The 27,562-nt window shown below is 43.3% G+C and overlaps 1 protein-coding gene across 1 annotated transcript in view; it reads right to left on the reverse strand.

The window, feature by feature from the left end:
* Positions 1–27,562, reverse strand: part of NCKAP5 (NCK associated protein 5) — a 1,037,899-nt gene that overhangs the window by 59,946 nt on the left and 950,391 nt on the right. The window contains exons 16-18 of the mRNA XM_005676205.3: positions 17,169–17,483; positions 13,262–13,398; positions 10,095–10,227 (exon numbers count right to left, since the gene is read on the reverse strand). Coding sequence (XP_005676262.2) covers positions 10,095–10,227; positions 13,262–13,398; positions 17,169–17,483 — 585 coding nt within the window. The remainder of the gene's footprint in view (positions 1–10,094; positions 10,228–13,261; positions 13,399–17,168; positions 17,484–27,562) is intronic.

The following is a 27,562-nucleotide window of genomic DNA, read 5'->3' on the forward strand; positions in this document are numbered from 1 at the left end:
TGCTTGGTTGTATAGTACAAGATAGGTTTCCAGGGTTTTGGCTGGTTGAAGAGGGCTGAGTGGGGTGGGAGAACATGAGAAATGGTGTCTGTCATTTTTCTTCAAGTCTGAGAACAAAATACTCTAAATAAGTAGAATGCATCTGTCTCTTTTCTCCTACATCTCAAAGATTTGCACATCACATTCACTTTTTTCAAACTTTAATAATTACCTCTAGAAAGATTTTCCCTGAATACCGAGCCCTTTATTTTCCCCACAGACCCCATTTCTTCAACAGAGCTCCTTCTACTGACCCTGCATTTTTATTCCTGAGATTTATGTTAATCTTCCTAGTCTTAACCGTTCTGTGGAAGAGTTCTGGCAAGGGGCCCTTTTTAAATATCACTGTGTGCTTTTTAGCCAAGCGTGAACTCTGAGGTCCCCCAGGAACTCCAAACACCTGTGGAAGATGTTTTTTTCTTCTTTTAACATCTAATTGCAATTTACCTACTTTACTAGAGCAGCATGAGGATTAACTGTCCTCGGGTAACTTTCAAGTCTGTAAAGGATTTCCGCCTCCTCAGGGCACATGTTCTCTAAGAGAGACAGAAATGAAATACTAATAAGAGACTTAATGGGTATCAGCCTTAAACAATCTGTGCTCTGTGTTAGCACTTCAGACAGTCGCAGTGTCCCTGACACTCAGACAGAAGCACAGAACAGGCTCCACAGGCCAGCGTGAGAGGCCCAGACAGGAGCACAAATGTCCCTTCTGAAGCCCCATGGAGAGGGAGTACACCCTGACCCCAAATCAGGCAGCTGGGCCAGGCCTGGGGCAAATGCATGGCAGGCAGGGGGATTTCTCTGCTGTTATAGTTTGGCGCAAATATTTGACAGCTTGTGCTTCCCAGCAAACATTTCTGATACCCAGGGGTTAATTTTGTTAGGCTGCTTCTTGGCCCTGCTGACATCCTGTGCTTGACAAGGCTTTGTTATTAGGGGCAGCCCTGTGCCTTATAGGAGGTTTAGCAGCATCCACGCGCTCCATGCACCAGACAGCAAGCTCCTCCTCACCTGTGAGTTGTGACAGCCATTGTCTCCAGACATTGCCAAATGTCCCCTGGGTGTCACAATCACCGTTTGAGAGCTACTGGGCTAGACGACCCAGTATGAACAGTGGGGGTATTCCTCAGATTCTGCGTAAGCTCTACACAAAAGTCATCTCAGGCACTCTTCCGGGGCTGCAAGGTGGCAAGAGGCCTTGGGGGTTTACCAGACTCCACTTCCTTCTGCTCCGCCTGCATGAGACTGAGGGGATGCACACGTTTTCACAGATGAAATGGCATCCAATTCATGGCTTATTTATTTAGATCCATTGCCCAGCTTTCTTTCAGTCCTGGCAGCGAGAGATGGCTATTTTGCACAGCATTCTGTATCATTTGCTCCCCCCACCTATTCCACAACAAGCAGGGAGTTGCTTTGCACTTTGAAATTCCACTCTGCAAGCTCCTGTTTAACTGTTTGGGGCTATAATGGGTAGTGCTGGGGGGCGCTGCGATAATGGTGGTGGGGGAGGGGAGAACATCCATCACAGAGTGACAAATTCTGGGGGGTTGGTATCTCTTCCCTCCAAAATGTCTCATTAGGGTCCCCAGACTTGGTCTCCATCTCCTCTGTATCCCACAGTCCAATTTAATTGAGCGACGGCTTTGCCACGGCACACTGCTCTTTCGACAGGAGGGTAAACTCATTCTGTCCATTGTGACATTTGCTTTCTTAAGGGCCTCCCAATATGCAGCTTTAATAATTAAATGCAAGTCACATCGCAGCCTCCTTTTTCAAGCCTGTCTGAGGACACAGTGGATTCTTTCTGATGGTTAGCTTCTGACCACGTGGGTTTTAAAAGCTAGTGGGGTTTTTTGTTTTGTTTTGTTATTGTGCATGACACTTTTCTCCACAAAAACAAACAAACAAACAAAAAAAAAAACACTTCAGCAGACTGCAAACCCAATCGTAACAGCTGAAAGGGCCGTGGTGGATAAATAGTGACAGAGAGAAATCTGAGACCCTGGTTCCAGCAAGGGTCTAAGAACAGCCTGCTTGACATGGTCAGGAGTTTCCATTTGTCATCCAGGAAAGCTTAATGCTAGGACAAAAGTCCCTTGTGTTTTATTGCATGTGTTCATTCTCCTAGGGTCAGGATGGGTTTGTCAAATATAAAGCTAATCTTTAAAATGATCTAAATAAGACAGAAGATCCAAGAAGGACTAAAGACAGCTCTTACCTGTGGTGTCCATTTCAAACAAAAGATTTCTCCTGGGAGAACTTAGAATGATTATTATGAGTCTGGATTTAGTTTAACCCAATGCCGATTTTGCACATTACAACGATTTGTCATCTTTAAGTCATGTGCCAGATGAATGCTTTAAAATAGATGCAACTTTGCGTGAATTCTTTACAATATAGCAAAATCTGATTGCTCTATTAATAGCCAAAGTCCTTGGCCTTGGCAAGACAGGGTGGCAGCGTCTTTAAAATTCATCATCTCTGCATAATTAGTTGTGAATCTCGAAATATTCAAGCTGAGGAATTAACCAGGAACTGGAGCCATTATCCTTCAGCGTCTCTTTTAATATTGGTCCACAGTCATCATGTCCTTGTGTTTTTCTAATTACTGCAAAACCAACTGTTTTTAACTCAACTGTCCTGACTCTGTAATTTTTTGAACGCAATCACCTTGAAATGAATAAAATGTACTTCTTGTTCAGGGAATTGGGGCTCAATTAGGGAAACATCATTGGGGGCTGTGGGACCATGATTCTGAAGCTTTGCTCAGTGGACCTGATTTGTGTATTTGAGACTGAGGGGCCTAAAGTGGGAGGGAGAGCTCCTGAAAGTAAGTTCAGGACCCCGTGATCTGTAGACCCTAGTGGGAAGTCAATTTGTGAAAAACTAAAAGGAAATGAAATTCTGGTTCCTCACCCTGAGGAGCCAACAGCATGGCCTTAGGCAGCAGAACACAACTGTTTAGGGTTCTTGACCAGCTCCTATCTCAGCTGATGTTTTGCATCTGTAGGTCTGATTAGAAGCACTGAGGGAGCAGGGCTGTGTCACTAACCTGCCCTCAATCCCCAGTGTCCAGCACTGGCCTGGATACAGATTAAGAGCTGAGTAAACCGGATGAACTTGTTTTAACTCTCTTCTTTGCTTCTGTTCTTTCTGTCAATACTGTTCATCCACTAACTAATGCAACTTGGAGATTTTCACAGAACAAATATCCCAAGATTGAAGGTTCTCAACAATTACATGTCTCTTTCAGGTCTCAAGGGTACGGTGCAGTGTTATCAGGAAGAATGGACTCTCTGTGACAGTAACTCCCACACTGGGGCAGAGATGAAAATCAAGCCAGGGGACATGCAACCATTTAAAAGAAACAAAACAAAACAGAGGAGTCTGATATGCCTCCAACAGTCCCCATGAAGAATCATCATGGAAGAGGAAGCTAAAGTACATCTACACCTTTGAGAAAAATTGGAAAAATGGATTCACCAATTTCTCTAGCATAACCGTCCAGAGAAGGAGAAATGTTCTTATTGAATTTCCTTCTGTAGATAGCTGCTCTGAGTCATTCTTTCTCTGGTACAAAGAAAGGCCCAAGTGGATGATGGATGTTGCATGAGGAGCTAACAAGGCCTTAACCAGTCCTGTGCTGCATTTTAATTCAATAGTCAGGAAGCTGTTTAACATTTATTCAGCACTTACGTTGTACCAGGCCCTGTGCTAAGTGCAGAATATGAATAAGAAACAATCTCGGCACTAATGAGACACCTGAATATGCAAAGAAATAATATAATCTCGAGGGGCAAGGGACACAAATAAACATAGGGTAGGGCAGGAGAACAGACAAGTATGAGTAACTTGGGCATGGCTGATGGAGGAGCAATGGGAAGACTTCCTGGAAGAGGTAAAGTCTGAACTCTCAAAGACACAGTAGGACTTACATAAAGGTTAGAATAGAAGGGTGTTGGAGTAAAAGCCATTCCAGGAAGCAAGACCACTAGAGCAAAGCCATGGAAGTCCCCAAGGGCATCATGTGTTCAGGACAGAACAAGCATTTCGATGATGCCTAGAGTGCTGAAGAATTGATGCTTTCAAACTGTGGTGCTGGAGAAGACTCCTGAGAGCCCCGTGGACAGCAAGGAGATCAAACCAGTCAATACTAGAGGAAATCAACCCTAAATATTCATTAGAAGGACTGACACTGAAGCTCCAATACTTTGGCTACCTGATGCAAAAAGCCGATTCATTGGAAAAGACTCAGATAATGGGAAAGATTGAGGGCAGGAGAAGAAGGTGAGAGGATAAGATGGTTGGATAGCATCACTGACTCAATGGACCTGAATTTGAGCAAACTCAGGGAGATAGTGAAGGACAGGGAGGCCTGGCGTGCTGCAGTCCACAGGGACAAAAAGAGGTGAACACAACTTAGCGACTGAACAACAGTAACTAAGTTTAAGACAGGAAATGGAGAAAGATGAAGTCAGAAAGGCAAGGTCAAAGTGGGCTTTGTGAATCTTACAAGTGGAGGACACTGGATTTTGTCTGTGAATAAGAACGATTTTAAGCAAAGGAAGAATATGATGGGATTTTATACTTTGTGGCAGCATGAATGGGACAGGCAGGGAGTTGAGCAAGGAGGGGAGCAAGGAGGCAGTGGGCATGTTGACCAAATGAAGGCACTACTGGGGCAGCAGCAGAAAGGCTAGAGATTGGGTAGGTGTGAGGAACAGCTCACCAAGAAGCCAGCAGAACCTTTGGCCTGCCAGGAGGTAGAGGCAAGAGAAGGAAGAGTCTAGGAAAACTTCCAGCTTCATAGTTTGTGCTAAAAGAATGGTGAGACCATCAGCTAAGACAGAGAGTCGGCGAAACAGACATTTCTACAGTGAAAACGAAAGGTCTTGGCTTGGATTTTTGCCCTTGAGATACCTGGCAGGGTAGGTGATGGTGGTGGGCAGCCAGATGGATGAATCCAAAGCTTAGTGGAGGGGTCTTAGAGAAATTGCTGTTTCAGGTGTGAGACTGAGCTTCACTGCTGCAACTCTGCTGGGCTGTCCCTATTTTACATTCTGGCCCTGGTCTGCTCTCTGTCCTTCATCTTCCTACCTCTGTACCTGGCTCCTTCCTGCCTTCTCCCAGGTCCTACCTGCAGAAAGCGGGTCGGAGTGTTTGTTATGCCCAACATGGCAATTCAGAACAGACAGCTCCGTGGAAACAAAGCCACAAACTTACTTTGCCCACTCCCTCACCCGCTGCGCCACCCACCCAGCTCCTAACTCCTGCTTCTGCTGCTGCCTCTCTGCTAACAACCTGGGCTTTCTACACATATTTCAAAGTCACGCTATAGAAACCAACTTTTAAAGTAAAGACGTGTATTTACTTGAGTCCTTTATGAGCCCATAGGCAGGGTTTTAGAAAGTAGGACTCTTTTTGCATAAGGGGTAGAGGCCACTGAGTGCCCATTTTCTAGAAGTCTTGGAGGACAGATTGCCAATGGCAGGTACCCTCCTTACCTGAGGGATATTTTGGTGGACCAGGAAGAGACGGTGTGTGCGAGAGAGGCCAACTCTCTGGGACAACTTCCACTAAGGCTTTAAGATATGGAAAATTCCATCCTATGGGCTGGGAATCTCTATTACAAACCTTGTTACTGAAAGAGTGAACCAGCTCATGGGGGAAGAGCGGGGGAAGGGTAATCTCACCTTGCAGACAAAGGAGATAAAAGCAAGACAAAATTGTGACTCCAAAGGGAAGAAAATCTCTACCACCTACGTAAGGCATGCACTGTTTTCCGTGTTTTTCTTTTGTTTCAATCTTCTTATCAACTTTGCCAACATCCAAAAAGTTACTGGTGCTGCAGTAACCCTAAACGCCCCTTTCCAGGCTTGCAGGAAGCCAGCACACACCCAGAGCCATGCCAGCTGTCTGGACACATTTTCTCTTTCTGGCAGCACTGACATTAGCGGGGCTGGGGGTGGCTGGGTCGGTCAGGGTGGACAGATGACAGAGCTCTGGCAACAAGTCCATTTTACAGACAGAAGGCAGATGCCTGGCGAGAGGGACTGATTTTTGTGCTGGTTGTGCAGCTTCCAGTTACTCTGCATCTTATTCTCAAGAAGCACCAATGGGCCCAGAGGCTATAGCAATAGAGTGAAAGAAACCTCTCAAATAGGGATTTGTTCTGGTTGGAGGAAAGAGGATAAGCACTATGAGGATAGAGAGAAAAAAAAAAACTTGAGGCTGAGACTCGCTTCATTTTGCTGTGAAGTAGAAAAAAAAAAAAAGAAAAAAGTTAAAGGAGCAAGTTCTCTGTCCACCAAGATCCATAGCCACCACCTGATGTGTATTCTGTATTGCTTTGCACACCTCATTTAAACAAGCTAGGTTAAAACTCTGGACCCTAAAGTGATTTCTTTCATACTCAGGTATGTCATCCTCATGCAGAATCAATTTGTCTTAATCTTGTTTCCTTTTTGAAGATGTTTTCAGACTGCCTTTAGACCATCCCTCCCCCACCCCTACTTCCTACCCCCAGAACCCCACTGTCAGAGTAAGAGACAGGTCTCAATATGAAGCCTGTGTCCTTCTTTTTAGCAAGTAGCACATTGAACCATGGTATTCTTCCTTGACACGTTCTCTCCACTCAGCTTTAGGAATGCCACACACTCCTCTTTGCTCACTGCTGGCTCCTGCCCAGTCTCCTTTGTTGGTTTTTCCTCTTCTCCTCTCTGGCCCCCTTCTGATCTCAGTGGGACCCAGGACCTTAGATTCTGTCGGCACACTGACATCCAGTTACCTCTCCAGACCAGACCTGACCTGCCCAACCCCAGGCTCACACAGCCCACCACCTAGCTGAGAGGCCTGGGTGCTGGGACTCTGCTGCAGTGCCGCAATGCTTTCACCGGGACATACCTCTCCTTGAACAGAGAAGTACAGAGAAACTATAAAGGACTAAAAACAACTGTATGTGCATGCAGTTAGGGACAGATTCCAGAACATAAGCCAGAGACCAAAAAACCCCACTGCCACTTACAAAGGGCCTGGAGCAAAAGCAGGGTACTGTGCATGCCTCGTGCACACAACACAATCTAAGAGGTGGGCAAACCACCCAAGCCGTCCCTCTGGCTCAACTCCTGGACACACCTCTACCCTCACCCCATATAAGGAACAAGCTTGCCCCCTTCTTTAGGGAGTGAGCAAGGGAGCCTGGTGTTTGTTCTCACTCCCCACTACTGCAGCAGGAACCCTAATAAAGCCTTGCTTGAATATCTTATCTGACCTCTGATCAATTTCTATTGATGAAGGAGGCCAAGAATCTTGGTGGGCAACATATTCACACCTCTGCTTGCTTGCTGGGCAAGCAACTACCGATCAGCTTCCTCAAGCCGCAACCTCAGTCTTCTCATTTCGGTGGGCAGAGGGCTGTCCTTTCTAGGACCCCAACCTGGAAGCCACCCTCGACCCTGCTTCTTCTTTCACTCCACCTCCAATCTATCAATGACTCGTGTTGTATTTTTAATTAGAACTGGAATGAGACCATTGTCACTCCTTGTGTTGTACCAGCTATTAGTATTTAAAGTTAATTAGAATTAAAAAAGTAGAGGAAAATGGAACTCTTAGAGAAACTATGGCAAAAAATTAAACTGAAAAATCCAGTTCTATTCTCACACTAGTCATACTGCAAGAACTCCTGAGTCCTGTGTGGGTAATGGCCCTGGTACTAGACAGAGCTGATACAGAACATGCTCTTCACTACAGACGGTCCTATTACTAGCCCGTGCTGCCCACTCCTTCACGGGGACCACCTTGGTCTCAGCCACTAACACATGTTGCTCGGATAAATATAATGGCCTTCTAGTTGACCTGGCTTCTTCAGTCTTCTCAAAATAGCAGCCAGAGTGGTCCTTGGAAAGCACCTCAGATCATGCCACTGCTCTGTTCAGATTGCCCAAAGGCCCCCATGGATGGCTCTCAGGGGAGAAGCAAATCCTCAGAAAGGTGAGCAAGGCCTTACAAGAGCTCTGACTCCTTCTCCATTCATCTGACCTCACCTCCTAGTCTTCCAACATCCTCCTTCTGCCACAGCTTCAAGGTGTCTGAACTGATTGTTCCCTGGCTGAGAATGTGCTTCCCCAAGACGTCTTCCGGGCTCACTCTCTCCTCCTCCACATCTCTGCTCAAATACCACCTTCTCAGTGAGCCTTGGGCTTCCCTGGTAGCTCAGATGGTAAAGAATCTGCCTGAAATGCAGGAGGAGACCTGGGTTCGATCCCAGGGTCAGGAAGATCCCCTAGAGAAGGAAATGGCAACCCATTCAAGTACTCTTGCCTGGAGAATCCCATGGACAGAGGAGCCTGGAGGGCTATAGTCCATGGGGTTGCAAAGAGTCAGACATGACTGAGTGATTAACACAACAACAGTGAAACTTGTTCTGACTGCTCTATTGAAATTTTAACATCTGATCCCCCTCCTCTCCCTCTGGACCGACCACCACTCCTGAGCAGTCCTGTTCTTCCATATCCTATCCTCCTTTATTGTCTCTTCCATATCTCCTTTCAACAAAATATATTCATTTACTAGTTTATTCCAACCAGGAGATGCAAGAGACACGGGTTTGATCCCTGGGTCGGGAAGATCCCCTGCAGTAGGAAATGGCAACTCACTCCAGTATTCTTGCTTGGAAAATTCCACGGATAGAAGAACCTGGCAGGTTACAGTCTATGGGGTGGCAAAGAGTCGGACACAACTTAGCAACTAAACACCACCAACAAATACCTATATTTTACTGCCTGGCAGAGATCTTTGTTCATTCCTTCACTGCCAGAAAGCTGGCCCAGAGGAGGCCTTTAATAAGTATTTGTTCAATATATGTATGAAATTAGAGCCAGGAAGAACAGTTAAGGATCAGTGAGGTGAGGTTATTCACTGTGGATCCATGCTAAGCGCAAGGGAGGAGCTAGACTAGCAGTTGGCCTGGCCTTCAGCATCTTCATGGAGAAGGACCCTTGATGATTAATTCCCCTTCCCCTTAACTGTTACAACAAAGGGACACTGACAGACCCCTGAGAGCTTACAAGGACAATAGCCTAACTAAAACGCCAGGGGTATTAGCCACTTTCCTTTTCGTAAGTCTTTGCAGGATCCACCCATTGGTCCTGCCTCTCTGGTGATTTGTAGGATGCAAGGAACAAAAAGGAGGCTCAGGTTAACGACTATTCTCACTACACCCATCTCACCTCACATGTCACAAATGCCAAGACAAATGGAAAACTGGTAACACACACATAATTACTAGTTAATTTCTTTTTTTCAAAAGTAACATACCAGACTTGTTTTAAAAAGGACAGTCATGGTTACAACAGATAATTGCCAAATTAGTATTTGATAAAAGTTGATTAGTATGGAAAGAATGATTCTCCATAGATTCATTAAAGTATTTCTGATAATCCAGAGTGGATCAGGAGAAAAGCAGATCCTGGATCACACTCTGCGTTAGGGGTCATCTGTCCTCTTGTATCTGTAAGGAAATGCCATCTGACTATATATATTTTTAAATGCCCCAGGATGAAGGCTTTTCTACTGCCAATTCTCTTTCAAATAAAAATAATGTGAGGGAGTTTGAGCCTAGTAAACAGACCTGCTCATGATGGGTAACAGGTCCAGAGTTACAGAGCATGATATGAGCAGAGAGCCTGGAACACCCCATCCATAGCTCATGGGGTGATTTAACTTGCCAAAGTGTGTAATTAAGAACAAAGTTATCTTTATAGCCATCCCTTCATTATAGAGATAACTCCATTGGAGACTTTTTGGGAGACGCCAGATTTGGAAATAAAATCCTTTCAGACTGCACTGCAATGTCATTAAGATAATACCAGAAAACAAATTGATGCGCGTAGACAATGTTCCATAAGTACCAGGAAATTAGATCTCAGGAGAGACGTGGAACTAAGATGTAAGATCTAAGTGAGGCTGAAACAGAGCCTGGTGAAAGGCATGATCGAAGGCTACCCAAGAGAGAGCCTCCCTGAATTTCCTGGGGGCCCGGCGGGTGTTACCTGGGGTGGCGCTCTTCATTGCTTTCACTAACTTGCCCCTTCCAGCTCCAAAACCATTATTTCCATAGTCCGGGTCACTGTCACTATCACTGCTACCGCTGGCAGAGTATGCACACATTCTGGGTACCTTGTCCTGAATGAGTAATATGAGACTGTTAACATTATTCATGCAAGTCAAAATCGACAGTGCATCCTGCGAGGATGTTCATATCTGGCTGTTGGTCTGTGCACAGAATTCTATTCCCATCACCCCACCCACACTGCCTGGTCTGTTGCTCTGTCTCCTGTGGAACTGGTGCCTTCTATTAGGTTATCAGAACTGCAGAAATGGGAATGCGCTGATGAAGCCATATGCCGCCACTGTCCAGGTATGGGAGAGTCCCCACGGTTACCCCCCTGCATTCTGTACACTATTTTATGGCATCTTATTTTTCTCAAGTGCCCATTAGAGCTGCTGTCCCAAGCCTAATGGCTTATTTATCTAGCTGATCTCACCACTAGCTTTCAAGTATCAGAGAGTATGACGATAATCAACCTTGGGAACAAAAGAATACGTGTTTGCCCAATACATAATTTTATTCCAGGCCCTGAAAGACTAAAAGCCTTTAGGAAAGTACACAATTGCTGGCTCTATATGGTTATATGTAATCATTGAATCTACTAACAGTTCACAGGTCAAGGGAATCGGTCTCCTCTCCTGCTCACATGAACATACGACATGACCCATGAGGATGTCACAGGTATGGCAATAAAGCCAAGTTCAGGAACTGTTGAGGTTGTTCGAACTGTATGGATGGTTTTTCACACTGTGCACTTAAGCAGAATACTGGTATCTAAGACCTCAACCCCTTTGTGTAGAATCAAGAGCATTTGGGGCTTTCTTTTACATTTGCAGACTGCCCTCTTAGAACCGATTATTCTACACCCACCCCAGGCAGTTTATGCACAGATGTGTGGGATATGTCTCTCAAGTTAAATATGTTTGGGAGGGTGCCATTTAGTCAGAAATGATAAAAACATATTTTAGGATGTAAGCTCCTTTATCTAGGGTTATGAGTCCAAGCAATTACTCATTTCCTTTATTCCTTCATTCATTTAATCATTCATTCACCCATTCCAAAGATTCTGTGCTAAGCATCATAGTACCTACTCTAGGCTAAGTGGTGTCCTAGGTTCTGGGGGTACAGAGCTCAATCCAGGAGATATCAGTGGTCTAGTAAGGATGACATTTATGAAGGATGACAGGTCTACAGCAGTGGTTCCAAGGGAGGCCCATGTCTAGAGTTCTGGCAGGAAGCTGGGTATGATGAAATGCATTTTCATCCCTCTATTCAAGAGACATGAATGGAACCAACCACTGTACTTGGAACTAGAAATATAAAGCTCCCCCATACTTTACACTTTCCCTCCCTAGCAGTCAATGAAGCAGAGTTATGAGTTCCAAGCCCCAGTGATGACTCTTACAAGACCATGCAGGATTTCCAATGAACTGAGCTGGTGAAGGATGATGAGGAAGGAACCCCAGAGAGGTGTGTCTGTGTTGGGGATATAAATATTCATAGAGGCTCCCTCCTGCCAGCACTGAATGACACCCCCCTTTTTTTGTTTTTGTTTTATTACTTCCTTGGAATTGCTTGAACCCTTTGCCACTATCACTGCCTATTGTTTCTGAACTGTTTCCCCTCCAAGTCTGGGTGTCTTTTAGAGTTTTATAAATTTTTTAGTTCCACAAAGCAAGCACAGAGTCCTTAAAGCATTGCTTCTCAAAGTGTGTTCTGTGAACCAGCAGCATCAGCATCACCTGGGAATTTATTAGAAGTGTTTGGATCTCACCCCATCTATACCAAACTGGACTCTGGGTGCAGGCAGCAAGATACACTTCCCGTGTAGCCCTCCACATGATTCTGATGTCTGCTTACATGTGGCAGCTACTGCTTTAGAGGAAACTGAGAAAAGCCTAACATTTCTGTGTCTGATTAAGGCATGACAAAACACACTTGTTTACTCCTTTGCCTTTCAGACCCCTGTTCTGAGTGCTGGACATGGAATTCAGAGGGCTGAGTTCTAATCTTAGTGCCATAGTAATTTTCCTTTGGACCCTGACCGCAGTCCAGCATCTCTGGAGCTGGTGTCCTCTGCTGCACATTGAGGCTATGGGCCCAGGGCACCATTTCCCCTACTTGTCCAGGTTCCCATTTCCATACCGAGGTGTTAAAGGCTGAAAGAAGGCTCCACCACACTGGCTATGTGGGATCTCTGATGTGGGCTAATCTGGTATTTGCTCATCACAATTGGGTAGAAACCTAGTAGAAACAGTAACGGGGCCTCCTAATGCCAGGGGTGGGAGAGCTGAGGTGGCAGAAGCAGGAAGGGTCAAGGAAGAGCCAGGAAGCTCTGGTGGTTGACTCTTATGTCCTTCCACCCACTCTTCTCACTGTGAGTGGGCACCACCAAAGACCCTAAAGTGGGCTAGCCCAAGGACAAGGTGAGAAATCACGTACAGGCTGAATATGGCCCAGGTAATGAGTTGGAAGAGGTAAGCGGGAGGGTGCTAAGGAGAAAATACCATGTAGGTCCTGGAGAAGACCCAAGAGTCCCTGAGCCCTGAGCTCCTCCCCAGGTCCAATCACATGCCAGGAGGCCTGTGGTGTGCCATCTCAGGGAGGATGAAGGACGAAGGACTGTGAAAATGACAAGCAAGGACTGAAGAAACACATGTCTCATTGACCCCAGCAAGTCATTTGACCACTCCAGGCCTCAGTTTCTTAATCCCTAAAGGGAATATAATCACGCCTGCTTTACCTGTTTCACAGGTGCAAGGTAAAGTCAATGTAACTGATAAGATAATGAAAAAATAATCATGAACTCATTCTAAGTGGTGCTGTTACAGTTTGGGAGAGTGAATGACAGTCCCACAATGTCTCATCAGGGCAGAGAATCCTTACCTCGAGAGTCAGGGTGCAGATGGGCAGAAGCAGTTGAGTTACAAGAACACAGTGTTATCTAATAATTCAGGAAAAAAGGAGAGCAGTGGGCCTTGGTCACTCCTCACTGAACCACAACAAATTTGATTTAACATTAACTCTACCACAGAAGTGGTTAAGGAGGTCATTTTTCACACTCAGGCCCAACAGACGGAGGGTGCCCTTCTGGCGATCTCTCCTTACCTGGGTCTCTGCAGCAGCGCCATCACCCTCCCAGGCTGGAAGTGGCTTGCTTGCCATTGTATTTTCAACATATTCGAATGATGAACAATTTTGAGACCTTGGCTCGGCTTCATTCTGCATTTGGGAACCGATTTTTCCTAAATGAGGAAATGTAAATGAAATCACAATTGGCTTTCTTCAACTCTTTACAAGTTTAGGGAGGAAGGGAGGACATATAGAAATAATCAAGAAGGTCCAAACATGGCAAAAGCTTGGTTTGCCAACATTCTGTCCCCTGCACGTCTTGCTAACAGAAATGTCTGCATAATTGTATGCACCGTTAGGGGATGTTCAGTCTTGGAGAGCCAAAGGCAAACTGCCCTCGGACCACTTTTCCTCAAGATGTTGACAAACTTTCCATGTTACAAAGCATTTAGCGGGCAAACTGCTTGGGAAACACTGATCATTCTCCAGGTGGTGTTATATTAATACATCAAATAGCAAATAGATTTCTTCTTTTAGAAAAAAAAAAGATTTTTTTTACTGGAGGATAATTGCTTCATACATTGTGTTGGTTTCTGCCATACATCAACATGAATCAGCCACAGGCATGCATATATCCCCTCCTTCCTGAATCCCCCTCCCATCTCCTGCCCCATCCCATCCCTTGAGGTTGTCACAGAGCACTGGGTTCCCTGCGTCACACAGCAAAGTCCCACCTGCTATCTGTTTTACATATGGTAATATACATGTTTCCACACTATTCTCTCATTGCATCCCTCCCTTTCCTTCCTCCACTGTGTGCACAAGTCTGTTCTCTTATGTATGCATCTCCACTACTGTCCTGCAAATGGGTTCATGGGTATCAACTTTCTAGATTCCATATGCATGTGTTAATATACAACAAACAAATGGGTTTCATTTTTGGAGAACATCTCGGAGTCTTCATTGTGCTGATGGGGACAGTCATGATTTCCAAAGGGAGGATTTGAATTTGCAGTTTTTCCCAAAGATGGTTGCTTAGGGAGCCCTGATTTTCCTAGCAACCTGATGAAGACCATTTTGAAATAGGTGGTTTGGGAAACTGCACAGTTCAGTTCAGTTCAGCTCAGTCCAGTCGCTCAGTCGTGTCCGACTCTTTGCGACCCCATGAATCACAGCACGCCAGGCCTCCCTGTCCATCACCAACTCCCGGAGTTCACTCAGATTCACGTCCATCCAGTCAGTGATGCCATCCAGCCATCTCATCCTCTGTCATCCCCTTCTCCTCCTGCCCCCAATCCCTCCCAGCATCAGAGTCTTTTCCAATGAGTCAACTCTTCGCATGAGGTGGCCAAAGTACTGGAGTTTAAGCTTTAACATCATTCCTTCCAAAGAAACCCCAGGGCTGATCTCCTTCAGAATGGATTGGTTGGATCTCCTTGCAGTCCAAGGGACTCTCAAGAGTCTTCTCCAATACCACAGTTCAAAAGCATCAATTCTTCGGCGCTCAGCCTTTTTCACAGTCCAACTCTCACAATACATGACCACACAGAGGCCCTTAAAGATCTCACTGGGCAGTACTGTGCAAGCTCACATGTGCATACACCTTCAGAGATTTTACAACACTTCAGATTCTGATCCTGATTCAGCGGTCTGGAGTGGGGTCTGAGAACTGGCATTTCTGACAAGCTCCCAGGGGCTGCCGCTGGCCCAGGGATTACATTTTAAGTAGCCAGGGTGCAATTAGCAGAGAACGATTAGAGTTCCTCCATAACACATAACAGCGGACTAACCTGCACAGTGCAGCTCTTCCTCATGTCGGAATGGAGAATTGCTCTTATTATTGCTCCAGCCTCAATGATTATCAACAGGACATGCTGTGAGAGCCTCTCAGTAGCATTTTGCTTGTGAGCAGAAGCAAAGCAATCGTATTTTCTTCGGCAATGGGAGATCTGTACAGTTACTTCCATTTTTGATATGGGGATAAGAAAATAACCAATTCTAATACATATTTTAACCAGAAGTGAATGCGTGGAACTACCTTCCTTTTGTTCCATCTAGTTTTCTGTTCCTTAATTTTTAAGATGAGTAACCAATGGCCACAGAAGAGAGAGAAGTCTTGGAAAGCAGGCCTTGCCTCTGACGCATGGTAACACCATCCTAAGGTGGGCAGGAAGTTTCAGGATGGACAGCACAAAAATGTCCTGCATCGTGTTGACCTCACTCTCTACCATATACCACTTTTTGTTTTTTTTAATAACTCTTCATGACGATTTAATTAAGACACAAACCTTAGAAAACTGGAGCACTGAATATTAGCAGCAAGATCAGAACAATCTCCTTCCTATTCTCTTCCTATGAAGCAATTCAAGGCTTGCGGTTTCTATTCAATTTGTTATAATGACAGTGTTTAATCATGGAGTCTGCTCGGCCGCCAGTTGCTGAATTGAGGTCACACATGTGGCTAGTCAGGCATGGAGCACATAATCTATAACTACGATTTCGCCCCTGAATCTCTGGAGGCTGTGTCATTAATTAACAATGCATTTACTTCAAAAATAATATGCATTCAGGCCTTTTAAAATGTAGCCTTGGCTTGAGATGAGCAGAAGTTTGTGATGAAACATTCACAGCAGTTAGTATTACTGTGTGGAGGAAGAACTCAGCCATGGAAATACCCAATCACACTGATTCAAAGATGTTTAGCGAAAAGTCTTCATTTCTAATTTCTCAGAAGCCCCTGGTATAATCTCTACTTGTGGTTGCTTTCTCATCATCAAATCATAAATGAAAGCCTTCAGAATTCTAGCTCATATGCTTATGCACATCATAAATGCAACATGGGCCATACAAGTTACAAATTATTTAGTGTCATCCTGAACTGTAATAAATATTTTTAATCCTGAGTGAACAGTGAAAAAACTTTGACCCTTAGCCTGATCCTGTCTTTAATCATGAAAGCCTGTTTCAACTGACTGTAGCAAAGGATTGTTCTTCTCAGGTGGAAGGCTCCCTCCATTCCACTGTCATTAATGCACAATCTACTGCTAATATATCAAACTACATTTTTTATAGTTCAACATATAAATACATTTGAACAGGATAGGAATATGTCAGAAGACATATGTTTCTGGTTAGAGGGCAAACAACATTTCAGCTAAATTTATGTCTTGGGCCTAGATTGGTCTATACTCAAAGTTAAGATCTGAAAGATAAAACCTGAAGTGTATGTCATATAGGTTTCTCTGTATCGATTTCTATGTCCATATACCTGTGCTTACCAGCCGGTTTCCTTTACATGTGTTTGTGCATGTGGATGTTAAGTCACTTCAGTTTGTGTCTGACTCTTTGCGACCCCATGGACCACAGCCCCTCAGGCTCCTCTGTCCATGGGATTCTCCAGGCTAGAATACTGGAGTGGGTTGCCATGCCTTCCTCCAGGGGATCTTCCCAACCCAGGGATCAAACCTAGGTGTCCCATATTGGCAGGTGGGTTCTTTGACACTAGGGCAACCTAGGCTCCTTAAATAATACTGAGTTGATGATGTTCAGTACTTACTTTTATAACTTTTGGGGACTCAGACATTAAAGAGTCTTTCTGCAGTGCGGGAGACCTGGGTTCAATCCCTGTGTTGGGAAGATCCCCTGGAGAAGGCAATGGCAACCCACTCCATATTCTTGCCTGGAGAATCCCACGGACAGAAGAGCCTGGCAGGCTACAGTCCATGGGGTCGCAAAGTGTCGGTCACGAATGAGCGCCTTCACTTCACTTTGTAACTTTTTGATTGAGGACATAAAGGGATTTCATGTATACACACTTCCAATGGGCAGAGGCCATTGACTGACCTGGTGGGAATCTTTCCTGCTGCCTGTTTTCCATTTTTGTCAGCAAGTACATGACTTTGACGAGAAAACAATCTCATCTGAAAGGTAAGGGGCACTGTACCTGAGGAGGCTGGTTTGGGGAGGAGATTCTGAAGAGGTCGCATCCCTCTGGCAGTCATGATGGGGTCGGATGTGGAGTGAACAATGGCGTTGTCTGCAGAGCCCTGGCTATCTGCAGAGGAAGGCACTTCTCTTTCAAGGGTCTGGGCTCTCATGGAAGAAGCTGCACAAAGGGCCAGTTGGAGAGACAGGATGGGGTCAGTGTCCTCAGGGGAGTCTGCTTGGCGTATGTACCGTCCCGCTGCGCGAGTTCCTGAGTCTGGGAGTGGGAAGGTTCCAATCCCACTGTCCAGGGTCCTCATCTGGCAGTTTGTTTCTAGACAGAGTAACATAGTGAGGGTTAGAGATGGCTCACATAAAAGGAGAAAAGGATCATGAGCGTTTGGATCTGGTCTGGAGGAAAGGGGATATCTAGAAGGAAGAAGTACTATTAAGGGCGTAGTAAGTTTCTAAAGAGTGGCATGAAACAGACATTTACTTGAACACAGACATATTCTCATAACATAATACGAAGTTAGAAGGCTGGCCATTATCGACAGCAAGAGTCATGTGTACATACAATGTGCACGGTTGTCTAGAGTTGTAAGAGAAAAAGAACAGTCATTAGAGGCCAAAAATTATTTTTGCTCACTCTTATTTCAATTGAGAACCATATGACTTCAATCAACGGGTGACATTTATTAACTGAAATAAGAAGAGTAATAAGCACATATAACAAACTGGAGTGATGTCCTAACAAAGGAGATTGTACATCTTCTGCCATGAATCATCATCTGTCCAGTAGTTCACTAAGTCTCTGGCCTCTCAATCTGACTGTGAGGACAAGTAATTCACTACAAGGGCATTCCCCCCAAATACATCACCTATCGTGTGGGCTTCCTGTGACTCCACTGCCATCTAAGGTCTTACTGAGAAGGTTACAGGGCCACTTTCTGCCTTTCCATCTCCGTTTCTCAATGGCAAAACTCATCAGTGCCCTTTGGAGTTCTTGTTTCTAGGGATCCCACTATTCGCCAAAACAAACCAAGCTGATTTCACCATATGTGTGACACATTCTGCTGGTTACATCTCAACTTCAAAATGTTTTTTATCCAAGAAAAAAATAGAATATCTGAAAAAAATTATTACATAGTTAACTCCTGAAATGAGGTGTAGTTTATCTAAGCTAATGAGATAGCTTCCAAGATTTGCCTGTGACCCAAAAGCCTCCTGTTCACATTACAATCTTAGAATGAAACATCCTTAGTATAATTTGTATGACCATCTTAGTCTAGGACTGAGGAATAGGAACATCTCAGCCACTGTGTTTGGCATGGTGAGGAATGTAATAGAATATGTCATGATCTTTGTACCAAGAGGCTTAACAACTAACATTTCAGTGGTGCTTGGAGTCTGGTCTCTGCTAATAACTAATTGTGTGAACTTGCCACAGAAGATCCTTAACCCCTCAAGGTCTCAAGTTCCTTATGAGTTGCTGTGAGAATAAAAATACATTCACTGTGGAATTTCTTAAATTTAGCACACCATCAATAGCTGAGTGAAGGAAATAATGAATGATGACATAGATAATATGCTAGGGATATTTATTAGATTTCAGTAGATTTATGACAGGTCTATAGTTTATCTTTGAGGATTTTTCTTACTAATCTCACTGAATGTACAGCAATTAGCATCTGAAGAGCAGATATGTATATTCCCTCACTCTCCCCCCTCGAAACCTCTTTGCTCTGAGTAATAGAATTCTGGAAATTTCCGGATACTAAGGTGAAAACAAAGCGGGTGGAGATGGGTACAGAGCTGACTTTTATAGGTTCTATTAGGTTTAGTGCTTGGTTTTAGAAGCTCTTAGGAAGATGGAGTCCCCATCAAAAGAGAGGATTCAGTCTCCAAAGTGAAAGTTAGCAGGAAGGTGCAGACACCCCTTCTCCAGTATGGTGCCACTTAGCCATCTCATATGCCATCTGATCTTATGAGACTCGTCATGGACTTCAGGAGCCCTGAATCACGTAACTATGGTCTGAGATCTTTCCTAGAACTACAAGGGCTAAGTTTTAGGTCCATTCATTTCAGGGCCTCTACCCGGTCAGCTTTCTTCTCACTCAGCTTCCCAGATTCTTCATTATCTTCTCTGCTCATTTTCTCCTCAATTAAGCAAACTCAATTGCTACAAAAGAGACTTTTAGAAAAATACTCAGCTGTTTGCATGGGAATGCACAGCCAGAAAAGAAAGATCTTCTTATTCAAAATTTGGTGTCCTTTCTTCATGCTAACCTAGATATATAGCACTCCTCATGTTTAGCATGTCCATATGTTGTACTTGGGACAATTTTAACTATCTAAATTGTTTCAATTTCACACAGAAGCAAGTGGATCAGTCTTTAGGGATGGAGATCAAAAATTCATGGAATGTAACTGCTTTGATGTGTCAGTTCCTGTGTGCCCCAGGGTGCCTGCCATAATAATTTCCTCCCAGCATCTTCAGGATGCTTCAGTTCTGGATTTAACAATTAACAGTTCTAGAGTTCTGTTCACTCGAATGGCCCCCTACTTCTGGCCAGAGAGCCCGGCTTGTCCTCTGGAACTGCTGCTGGCCCTGAATACCAGCTGGCTCCTGTGCTTATCCTGAAGATGGAGTCAGTGGTTGGCATTTCTGGCATCTGCATGGTTCCTGAGAACCAGTTACTCAGTCTCTGCCTGCACCCTCTTGGATCGCATCTGTAGACTTCCATGCCAGGGTTGTTTTCTTTTTTAATCTTATCTCTCTGGGCTTGGTGATAGACATTGCCTCCAAGGGCAATATCTTTTTTGGCTTGGTTGAAGAATTCTGTAGGCATTTTATGCGTTAATATAGTCCCCTGAAATGCAGACTCAAAAAGCAAAGTAGGATTCTTGGCAACTTTTCTAGTGATTTTCTGGGGAAAGGCCCCAGACGTCAAAGCCTATTGATGTTGCCTGGCCTGGATCACCAGGCAAGGAATAGGACAGGGAGAAATCTGGAGTAGGAAGAATGATAAAGGAAGTCTAACTCTCGTGCCCTTCTGAGGACACCAACATTTTTTCACATCTGTCCCTTTAAATTATTCTTCTTTTCCTTCTCTCCCTCCACAATATTGTCCTGGTTAGAATCTATAAAACAGAACATCTGGCATTCCTGAGTTTTCTCATTCTCTCAGAACTGTGTGTGTTGACATTAACCTCAGAAATCATCTGCTAGTAAAGTCATCTTTTTATTTCTAAAAATTACAGATGCCAAATGTAGTGAATTTGAAGGACTCAATTGTAAGTACCTATGAAATGAGGTGTGGACAGTCAGGAACTTAGACACCATATGCCAAGTTCCCCCTCAAGCAAAATTTCTCCAGAATGCAAAAACCTTTGGAAATAGAGTTTATACTGAAAATGCTGACACCTTCTTTATGTAGTTTCTTTAAGGCACTATAAGTTTCTCACAGTTCATAAAAAAAAAAAATATTGCAACCTGAAAAAGTGTTAGATATTGTACTTTTGAAGTCAGTTTCCGCCCCCCTCCCCAGGGAATTATAAGAACTCACAAAATAACTGAATAAGATAAGAATAAGGATCATGACATCTGTTCCCATCACTTTATGGCAAATAGATGGGGAAACAGTAGAAACAGTGACAGACTTTATTTTCTTGGGCTCCAAAAATCACTGCAGATGGTGGCTGCAGCCATGAAATTAAAAGACCCTTGCTCATTGGAAAAAAAGTTATGACCAACCTAGACAGCATATTAAAAAGAAGAGACATTTCTTTGCCAAAAAAGATCCATCTAGTCAAAGCTATGGCTTTTCCAGTAGTCATGTATGGATGTGAGAATTGATCTATAAAGAAAGCGGAGCGCCAAAGAATTGATGTTTTGAACTGTGGTGTTGGAGAAGACTCTTGAGAGTCCCTTGTTCAGAAGGAGATCCAACCAGTCCATCCTAAAGGTAATCAGTCCTGAATATTCATTGGAAGGACTGATGCTGAAGTTGAAACTCCAAATCTGTGGCCCCCTGATGCGAAGAACTGACTTATTGGAAAAGTCCCCAGTGCTGGGAAAGACTGAAGGCAGGAGGAGAAGGGGACAACAGAGGATTAGATGGCTGGATGGCATCACTGACTCAATGGACATGAGTCTGAGTAAGCTCCAGGAGTTGGTGATGGACAGGGAGGCCTGCTGTGCAGTCCATGGGGTTGCAAAGAATCAGACATGACTGAGCGACTGGACTGAACTGAATTGAAGAATAAAGTTCAAAGGCACACACTGGCTTTGCATCCACAATGAGCTGATTCAGTCTTGACCTCAGCAAGTCTAAGCTCACATTCGTGTCTATGAAAATAGCTGCCGAAAGGGCCTTGCCAATGAGTTTAAGGATTGGGTCACTAGGTGGATCAGCAGGTTTCATTCTCTCAAGGTCATCAGTGACTTCTCTGTCCCTGGTAACTTGTCATCCCATTTGCTTTCTGTCTCCCAAGGTAAGTTTTCTCAATTATCACCACCAATAAGCCCCAGATGTTTCATGAGATGACTTACAGCAGTGCTTCCCAGTCCTTTTAAAGTCCTGGCACACACAAGAATTATTTGACTCACCAAGGAACACACCACCTGCTCCTGGACCCCTGGTACCTGAGACCCAAGGGCTCAACATCTCAGTACACCTGGGGTCCATTCATGGCACATCAGCATGGTAGGGAATCTCTTCCTTACTATGGACTTGGGACCTTCTCTTACTATCACCTTTATTTTGCATACCTATGGCAGGAAAGGAAACAAACAGATTTGCAGTCTGTTAGCAGCTGATAGAAGGATCTCTAGGCCCTTCTTTTTTGGAAAGAATGTTGAAAGTACTTGGGTTAGGAATACTGTCTGGTCTCAAAACTTCAGCAAAGAGGGATTTATTGTGCATGAGAGAGGGGATGAGTGGGCTAGGGGTGAGCAACCAAGAAGGGTGACATTCTGCGTGCGATGGTGGCAAGAAGACATTTTGGAGAAACATTTCAACCTGGGGCTTTTCAACTGTTAACTTAGGATGTGCAATACAAAATCTCCACTCAGCTCATCAGTGAGCATAAGCCCTCTGCTCCTGAATCAGGTGCCCCAGCAGGTGGCTTTAATTTCCTCATTTGAAAATTAGATTATAGAAACCTCCATCACAGAGGTGCTCTGAGGATTAGAAACACAGCATACAATAAACAATAGCCCAATGCCTGGAACAGGTACATAGCTATCATTCAGAAAATGGCAGCAATTCTCAAAATAAGTGTTATTAGACTACTAGCATCCTGGGGGCAAACTGGGTTTTACCCATCTCCTCAGAATTCATAGGAAGCCCATTCCTGACTCTACTTTACCTTTATTCCACTGAACAGCAATTATATGCTGATAGAGATGATGAGATTTATAGGCTGAGAGAGTGTCTGGTTTATTCTCCATCATCCATGCTAAGCACAGTGCCTGACACATAGTCAGCTCACATGGAGTGCAAGAAACCAGAGGTGGATGAAAAACAGCTCTCATCTTTGGAAAATTCTTCCTGAGACTAAGTTGAATATGAACTTTTCCTTTTGAAACCCCAAACTGCTGCTTTCTCTTCTCACTTCAGCAACCAGAGAAAACAGCTGACTTCATTTTTCTGTGTAGCTCTATTTCTCTTACAGCCAGACTTCATTAATTCAGATAGCCAGGGGCATAAGATCATTCAGAATAACTGAATATTTTAAAGACAGATTTCTTAATACTTCCAAGCCCTTAGAGCAAAGGTCAGTGACCAAGATGAAGGATAGCACAGGCAATGCGGCTTCAGCATCCACCTTAGTCCCTCCCTTGCCTCAAAGCATCACTGGGCTGGAGGTCCCAGGTCTGGCATCATTCCTCTAGCCCTCATCCTCAGGAATGCAGATGCCAAGCTGAGGGTCAGCATTGCCTTTAATATCAACACCCACAGTTGTACAAGAACCAAGTTCTCACAAAGGCAAGTTCCTGGGAACTACTTGTAGTGAACAGTTGCAATTATTCAGTAACTTCTTATATTTTTTACGCAAAACAGTGAGGATTTTCTCTTTTAAAACAATTTGTTCTTATAATTTTCTTCTTCTTGAATCTTCCAAACTTGTTTTACACTGTTCCCTTACATTGTAACATTATTTTCGAAAATAGCTGCAAAGGGAAAATCTTATTTCCAGCACTGCTTCAGATAATACAAATTTCCAAGTTGGTGGAATCTGCATTAGCACTGATTTGGAGTGTTTGGGAAGGGCCACAAAATCATTTTTTTCCTCAGCCTTCTCTTCTCCAGATAAAATATCTCAACTTTTTTTTTTTTCCCCCACAGATCCTATCTCACAAATCTTTAATTGCTTGAATATGTAAACCAAAACTCCTGGTATTATTAACATATCTGTCCAAAGAGGTTATTGTATAGGACAGTCTTAAGCAAATGTGCCTTGAGTTCCCAATTAGTCTAAATATTCAGAAGAATGAAATGAAAAGAGAATATGCTCCAGAGTTGGAAAGAGGAGGCTTGATGACCTTCCTGGCTACCTGCTGGCTATATCAAAAAAGTGATTTTTTAAAAAACTATCCTGACCTCATATAACCATAGCTCATTGGTGATAAGCCTGGCACAGTGCATATTACAAAGTAGGTGCTCAGAAAGTTTCCAGAAGGGGTTGTCAGGGAGAGGTGAGGGCCTCTGCAGGTACATGATACCCGTATTGTCACGGGATTGAAGACTAATCAAACCTTTGCCTCTGTGGTCAGAATTCTACTGCAGCACCTGAGTATATTTCACTAAACAGCTACCCTGTTCATTTCCTAAGCAAGTGCCATGTGACAGCCATTTCCTTGGGGATTAGTTGATCACATTGTCAAGAACAGTTACAAACATGAGGCAAAGTACTTGGAGTTGGTTGCAAGCTGCCTTGTGTATAGAAAAGATGGAGCCCATTCTCTCAAGAAATCTATTTTGGAGTTGACACCAGAAAGGTTTTTTAAAAAGCCTAGACAAATGAGGTTTACTGATTTTCCTTTGCTCACAGACTTATTACATTCTCAGGGAACACTCCCAAATTAGCAAGCTGTGATTTTCAGTCTATCCTAAAATGTTATATACTTGCTTCAGTGCAATGATCTATTCTCTCTTATATATTCAAGCAAACTACTTCATTCAGTATCACTGTTTTTCTCCCTTCCATACTCATAAATCCTCAGAAAATGGAAAACTTTAAAACCCAAACTCATTTTTACTCTGAGAACTTTGAGCATATCTATAAAGTTTCAGCCAAACATGCAGTCAGGTCCCAGTGTAATTTACCAGCCAGAAAGAGCAACTTACGGGTGTTTAACATTCGTACCATATTATTAATTGGTATACGTTCCTATAAGGTAATCGTTCATGTACCTAAGTCTTTTCAGGAGTTTTCTCCAAGTTCCTAAACATCTTAAGCTACATGTGGCACTGGCAATATAAACTTAAACTGCAGATGGGAGAACAGATCTCTTTATTTGCACATCCTTCTCTTCATCTGTATGGCTGAAACAAGTTAAAAAAAAAACCCTAAGTCTGTTGCCAAAGTCATATTAATTACATGGAGGTTATTCATTCTAAGTTTACTCTGTGGTTTTGTTAAAGTAGTCTAAAATGACTATACTGGCTGTTTACTCACAAACGTTGGGTAACTTTCGACTGTGGCATTAAGATGACCTTCTGGAAGAGTAAATTCAATTTGATGGTTTCAGAATGCTTTTGGAGACTTAGCTTCTAAGTTCAAATTGGATTTAGATTTCTGTGATTTTAAAAATATATAGGAGACTGCAAACTTGTTTTCCAACCCATGTGTTCTCTTTGATATGAAGGAAGACTGGAACTTTGGGGGTCTGGTGAACTAGTACCTGGGCTTCCCTGGTGACTTAGCAGTAAAGAATCCACCTCCCAATGCAAGAGACACAGGTTTGATCCCTGGGTTGGGAAGATCCCCTGGAGAAGGAAATGGCAGTCTACTCCAGTATTTTTGCCTGGAAAATCCTACGGACAGAGGAGCTTGACAGGCTACAGTCCATGGGGTCGTAAAGAGTTGGACACATCTTAGCGAGTAAACAACAACAAACAACACTGGTATACAGGGGATGGAAAGGAGAAAAGATGAAGGGAGCTAGTGTGACACATATTTTAAAAAGAAAAAAAAATTATAGAACTCCTTTGTCAAGGTGAAGAACAAGTTATTTAAACCAACATAAAAGACGTCCTACCTCAGGATGGGTTAGTATCCTGTGGACTTAATACTGTTAGTAGTAAGATCACATAAAATATTGTAGTGGGATGTGACTTAAGGACATAAATTGGAAAAGGTCAGGAATATGTTCCAAATGTCTGTGCTGACCATGAATTCACAGAAGCCCTTCTTGAATTTATGTAATTATTCATCTGGCATAAACCCTGAGAGAAAATTCCTTCAGTTTGCTATATGTTCCTTCCTGTCGTTGACATTAAGACAATCTCTTCAAAGGTTTCTGGGATGGCCCTTGGTCGAGTATTCTGAGAGTTTTTTTTATGCAACTTTCCAAATCCTTCTTGATTTTACAAATTTTAATAATTTTCTGTACTCTTATCCCTCTAGACTGAAAACTCTTGAGCTCTTCACATAACTCCTTCACGTCTTGCTATACCACTGTGCCTGTCTGTAAAACTGCAGTCAGACTTGTACAGGGTATTCACTGTGGTCTTCTTTGTGGCTCAGATGGTAAAGAATCTTCCTGCAATGAGGAAGACCCAGGTTCGACTGCTGGGTTGGAATGATCCCCTGGAGAAGGCAAAGGCTACCCACTCCAGTATTCTTGCCTGGAGAATCCCATGGACAGAGGAGCCGGGCAGGCTACAGTCCATGGGGCCACAAAGAATCAGACACGGAGTTGCAAAGAGTCAGACATGACTGAGCGACTAACGCTTTCACTTTCATAAGAGAAGGGTAACATGATCACTTCAGTTTAAAAACCAGCATTTGCTTGACTTGGTCAGGTGGTCTAGGAACAGACCTGGATCCCAGATTCTTGCATCTTGTTTCAGAAGTCACCACTTCCAGGTTAAAGTCCTTATTAATAAGAATGCAATATAGATTACTCCCATCTCTGCACAGAGAGATGATTACCAATCAACCACTTTCCTAATCATATATCAAGTATTGTCCTCCTCAGATACTTTTCTTATTGAAAAAAAAAATTAATTTTATTAGCAAAACTTTCTGGAGTACCACCAAAATGTAGAACCACCATGGTTCTAGCCCTGGCCTGTGACCATCATTTTTTTTTCTAATTTAAGAAATGCTAATTTATCTCTCTCTTTTGTTTCCTATTATTCTTACTCATTCTATATCCATGACATAATTGCTCTGATCTCAGTTTTTTTCCCCTCTTTATCTAATAATAATTTAGCTATTTGTTTCTTTTAATCCACTTTGGGACTGGTGCTTATAAAAGGCATGCTGTGCTTTTGTGCTTAGTTACTCAGTCTTGTCAGACTCTTTGTGACCCCATGGACTGCAGTCCACTAGACTTCTCTGTCCGTGGGGAGTCTCAAGGCAAGAATACTGGAGTGGGTTGCCATGCCCTCCTTCAGGAGATCTTCCCAACCTAGGGATCAAACCCAGGTCTTCAACATTGCAGTTGGATCCTTTACCGCCTGAGCCATCAGGGAAGCCCTTAAAAGGCATAATAAAGTTCTAAACAAACAGTGTTTACTGGTTCTCCTTAGTTCAAAGAGGTATTGTATTCTCAGATCACATTACCAGATTAGTAAATTACAATTTCCCCTTAGAGAAGATACAGCATATTTATCCTAAAAGGCTATCCTTGTATCTGTTTAATGATCTAACTTCTCTCTCAGCTTCACTCCATCTCTATCTTCTCTGCCAAAAGGAAGTGAAAAGTTGAACAATTATCTGGTGAATCTGATAGACACAGATGGCTATTATGGGTAAATCTGTCTTTCTAAATCTCTAAGACTCAATATCAGGTTTCCTGAATTATATGGACAACTGCCTCTACTCTCCGTTTTACCTGCCTGGATAACATCTGCTCTGATAAGGCAAGTGAGGAAAGGGAGGAAAGAAAATAAATTGGAGGTAAGCTGCTGCAGGAAGAGTGTCAAAGCAACTTAATTTGTTAGGGAGCCTATAAAAATAGAGGAGCATGAGGGGATTCAGATTTATCAGTTTAAAAACAGATTAAAAATATTAAAGATGTTTGTAAGAACTTAAGCATCCTATGCATTACAACCCTATTTTTTAAATTGAAATTTTACATACTCTAAAATTACAAATTATTTTAGTTTGCTTTCATTACAGTCATTATTGATATTTAATAAAGGGCTCCAGAAAGGTAAGAATTTAAAGCTCATA

Source organism: Capra hircus, chromosome 2, assembly GCF_001704415.2.
Source record: "Capra hircus breed San Clemente chromosome 2, ASM170441v1, whole genome shotgun sequence".
Lineage (NCBI taxonomy): Eukaryota > Metazoa > Chordata > Mammalia > Artiodactyla > Bovidae > Capra > Capra hircus.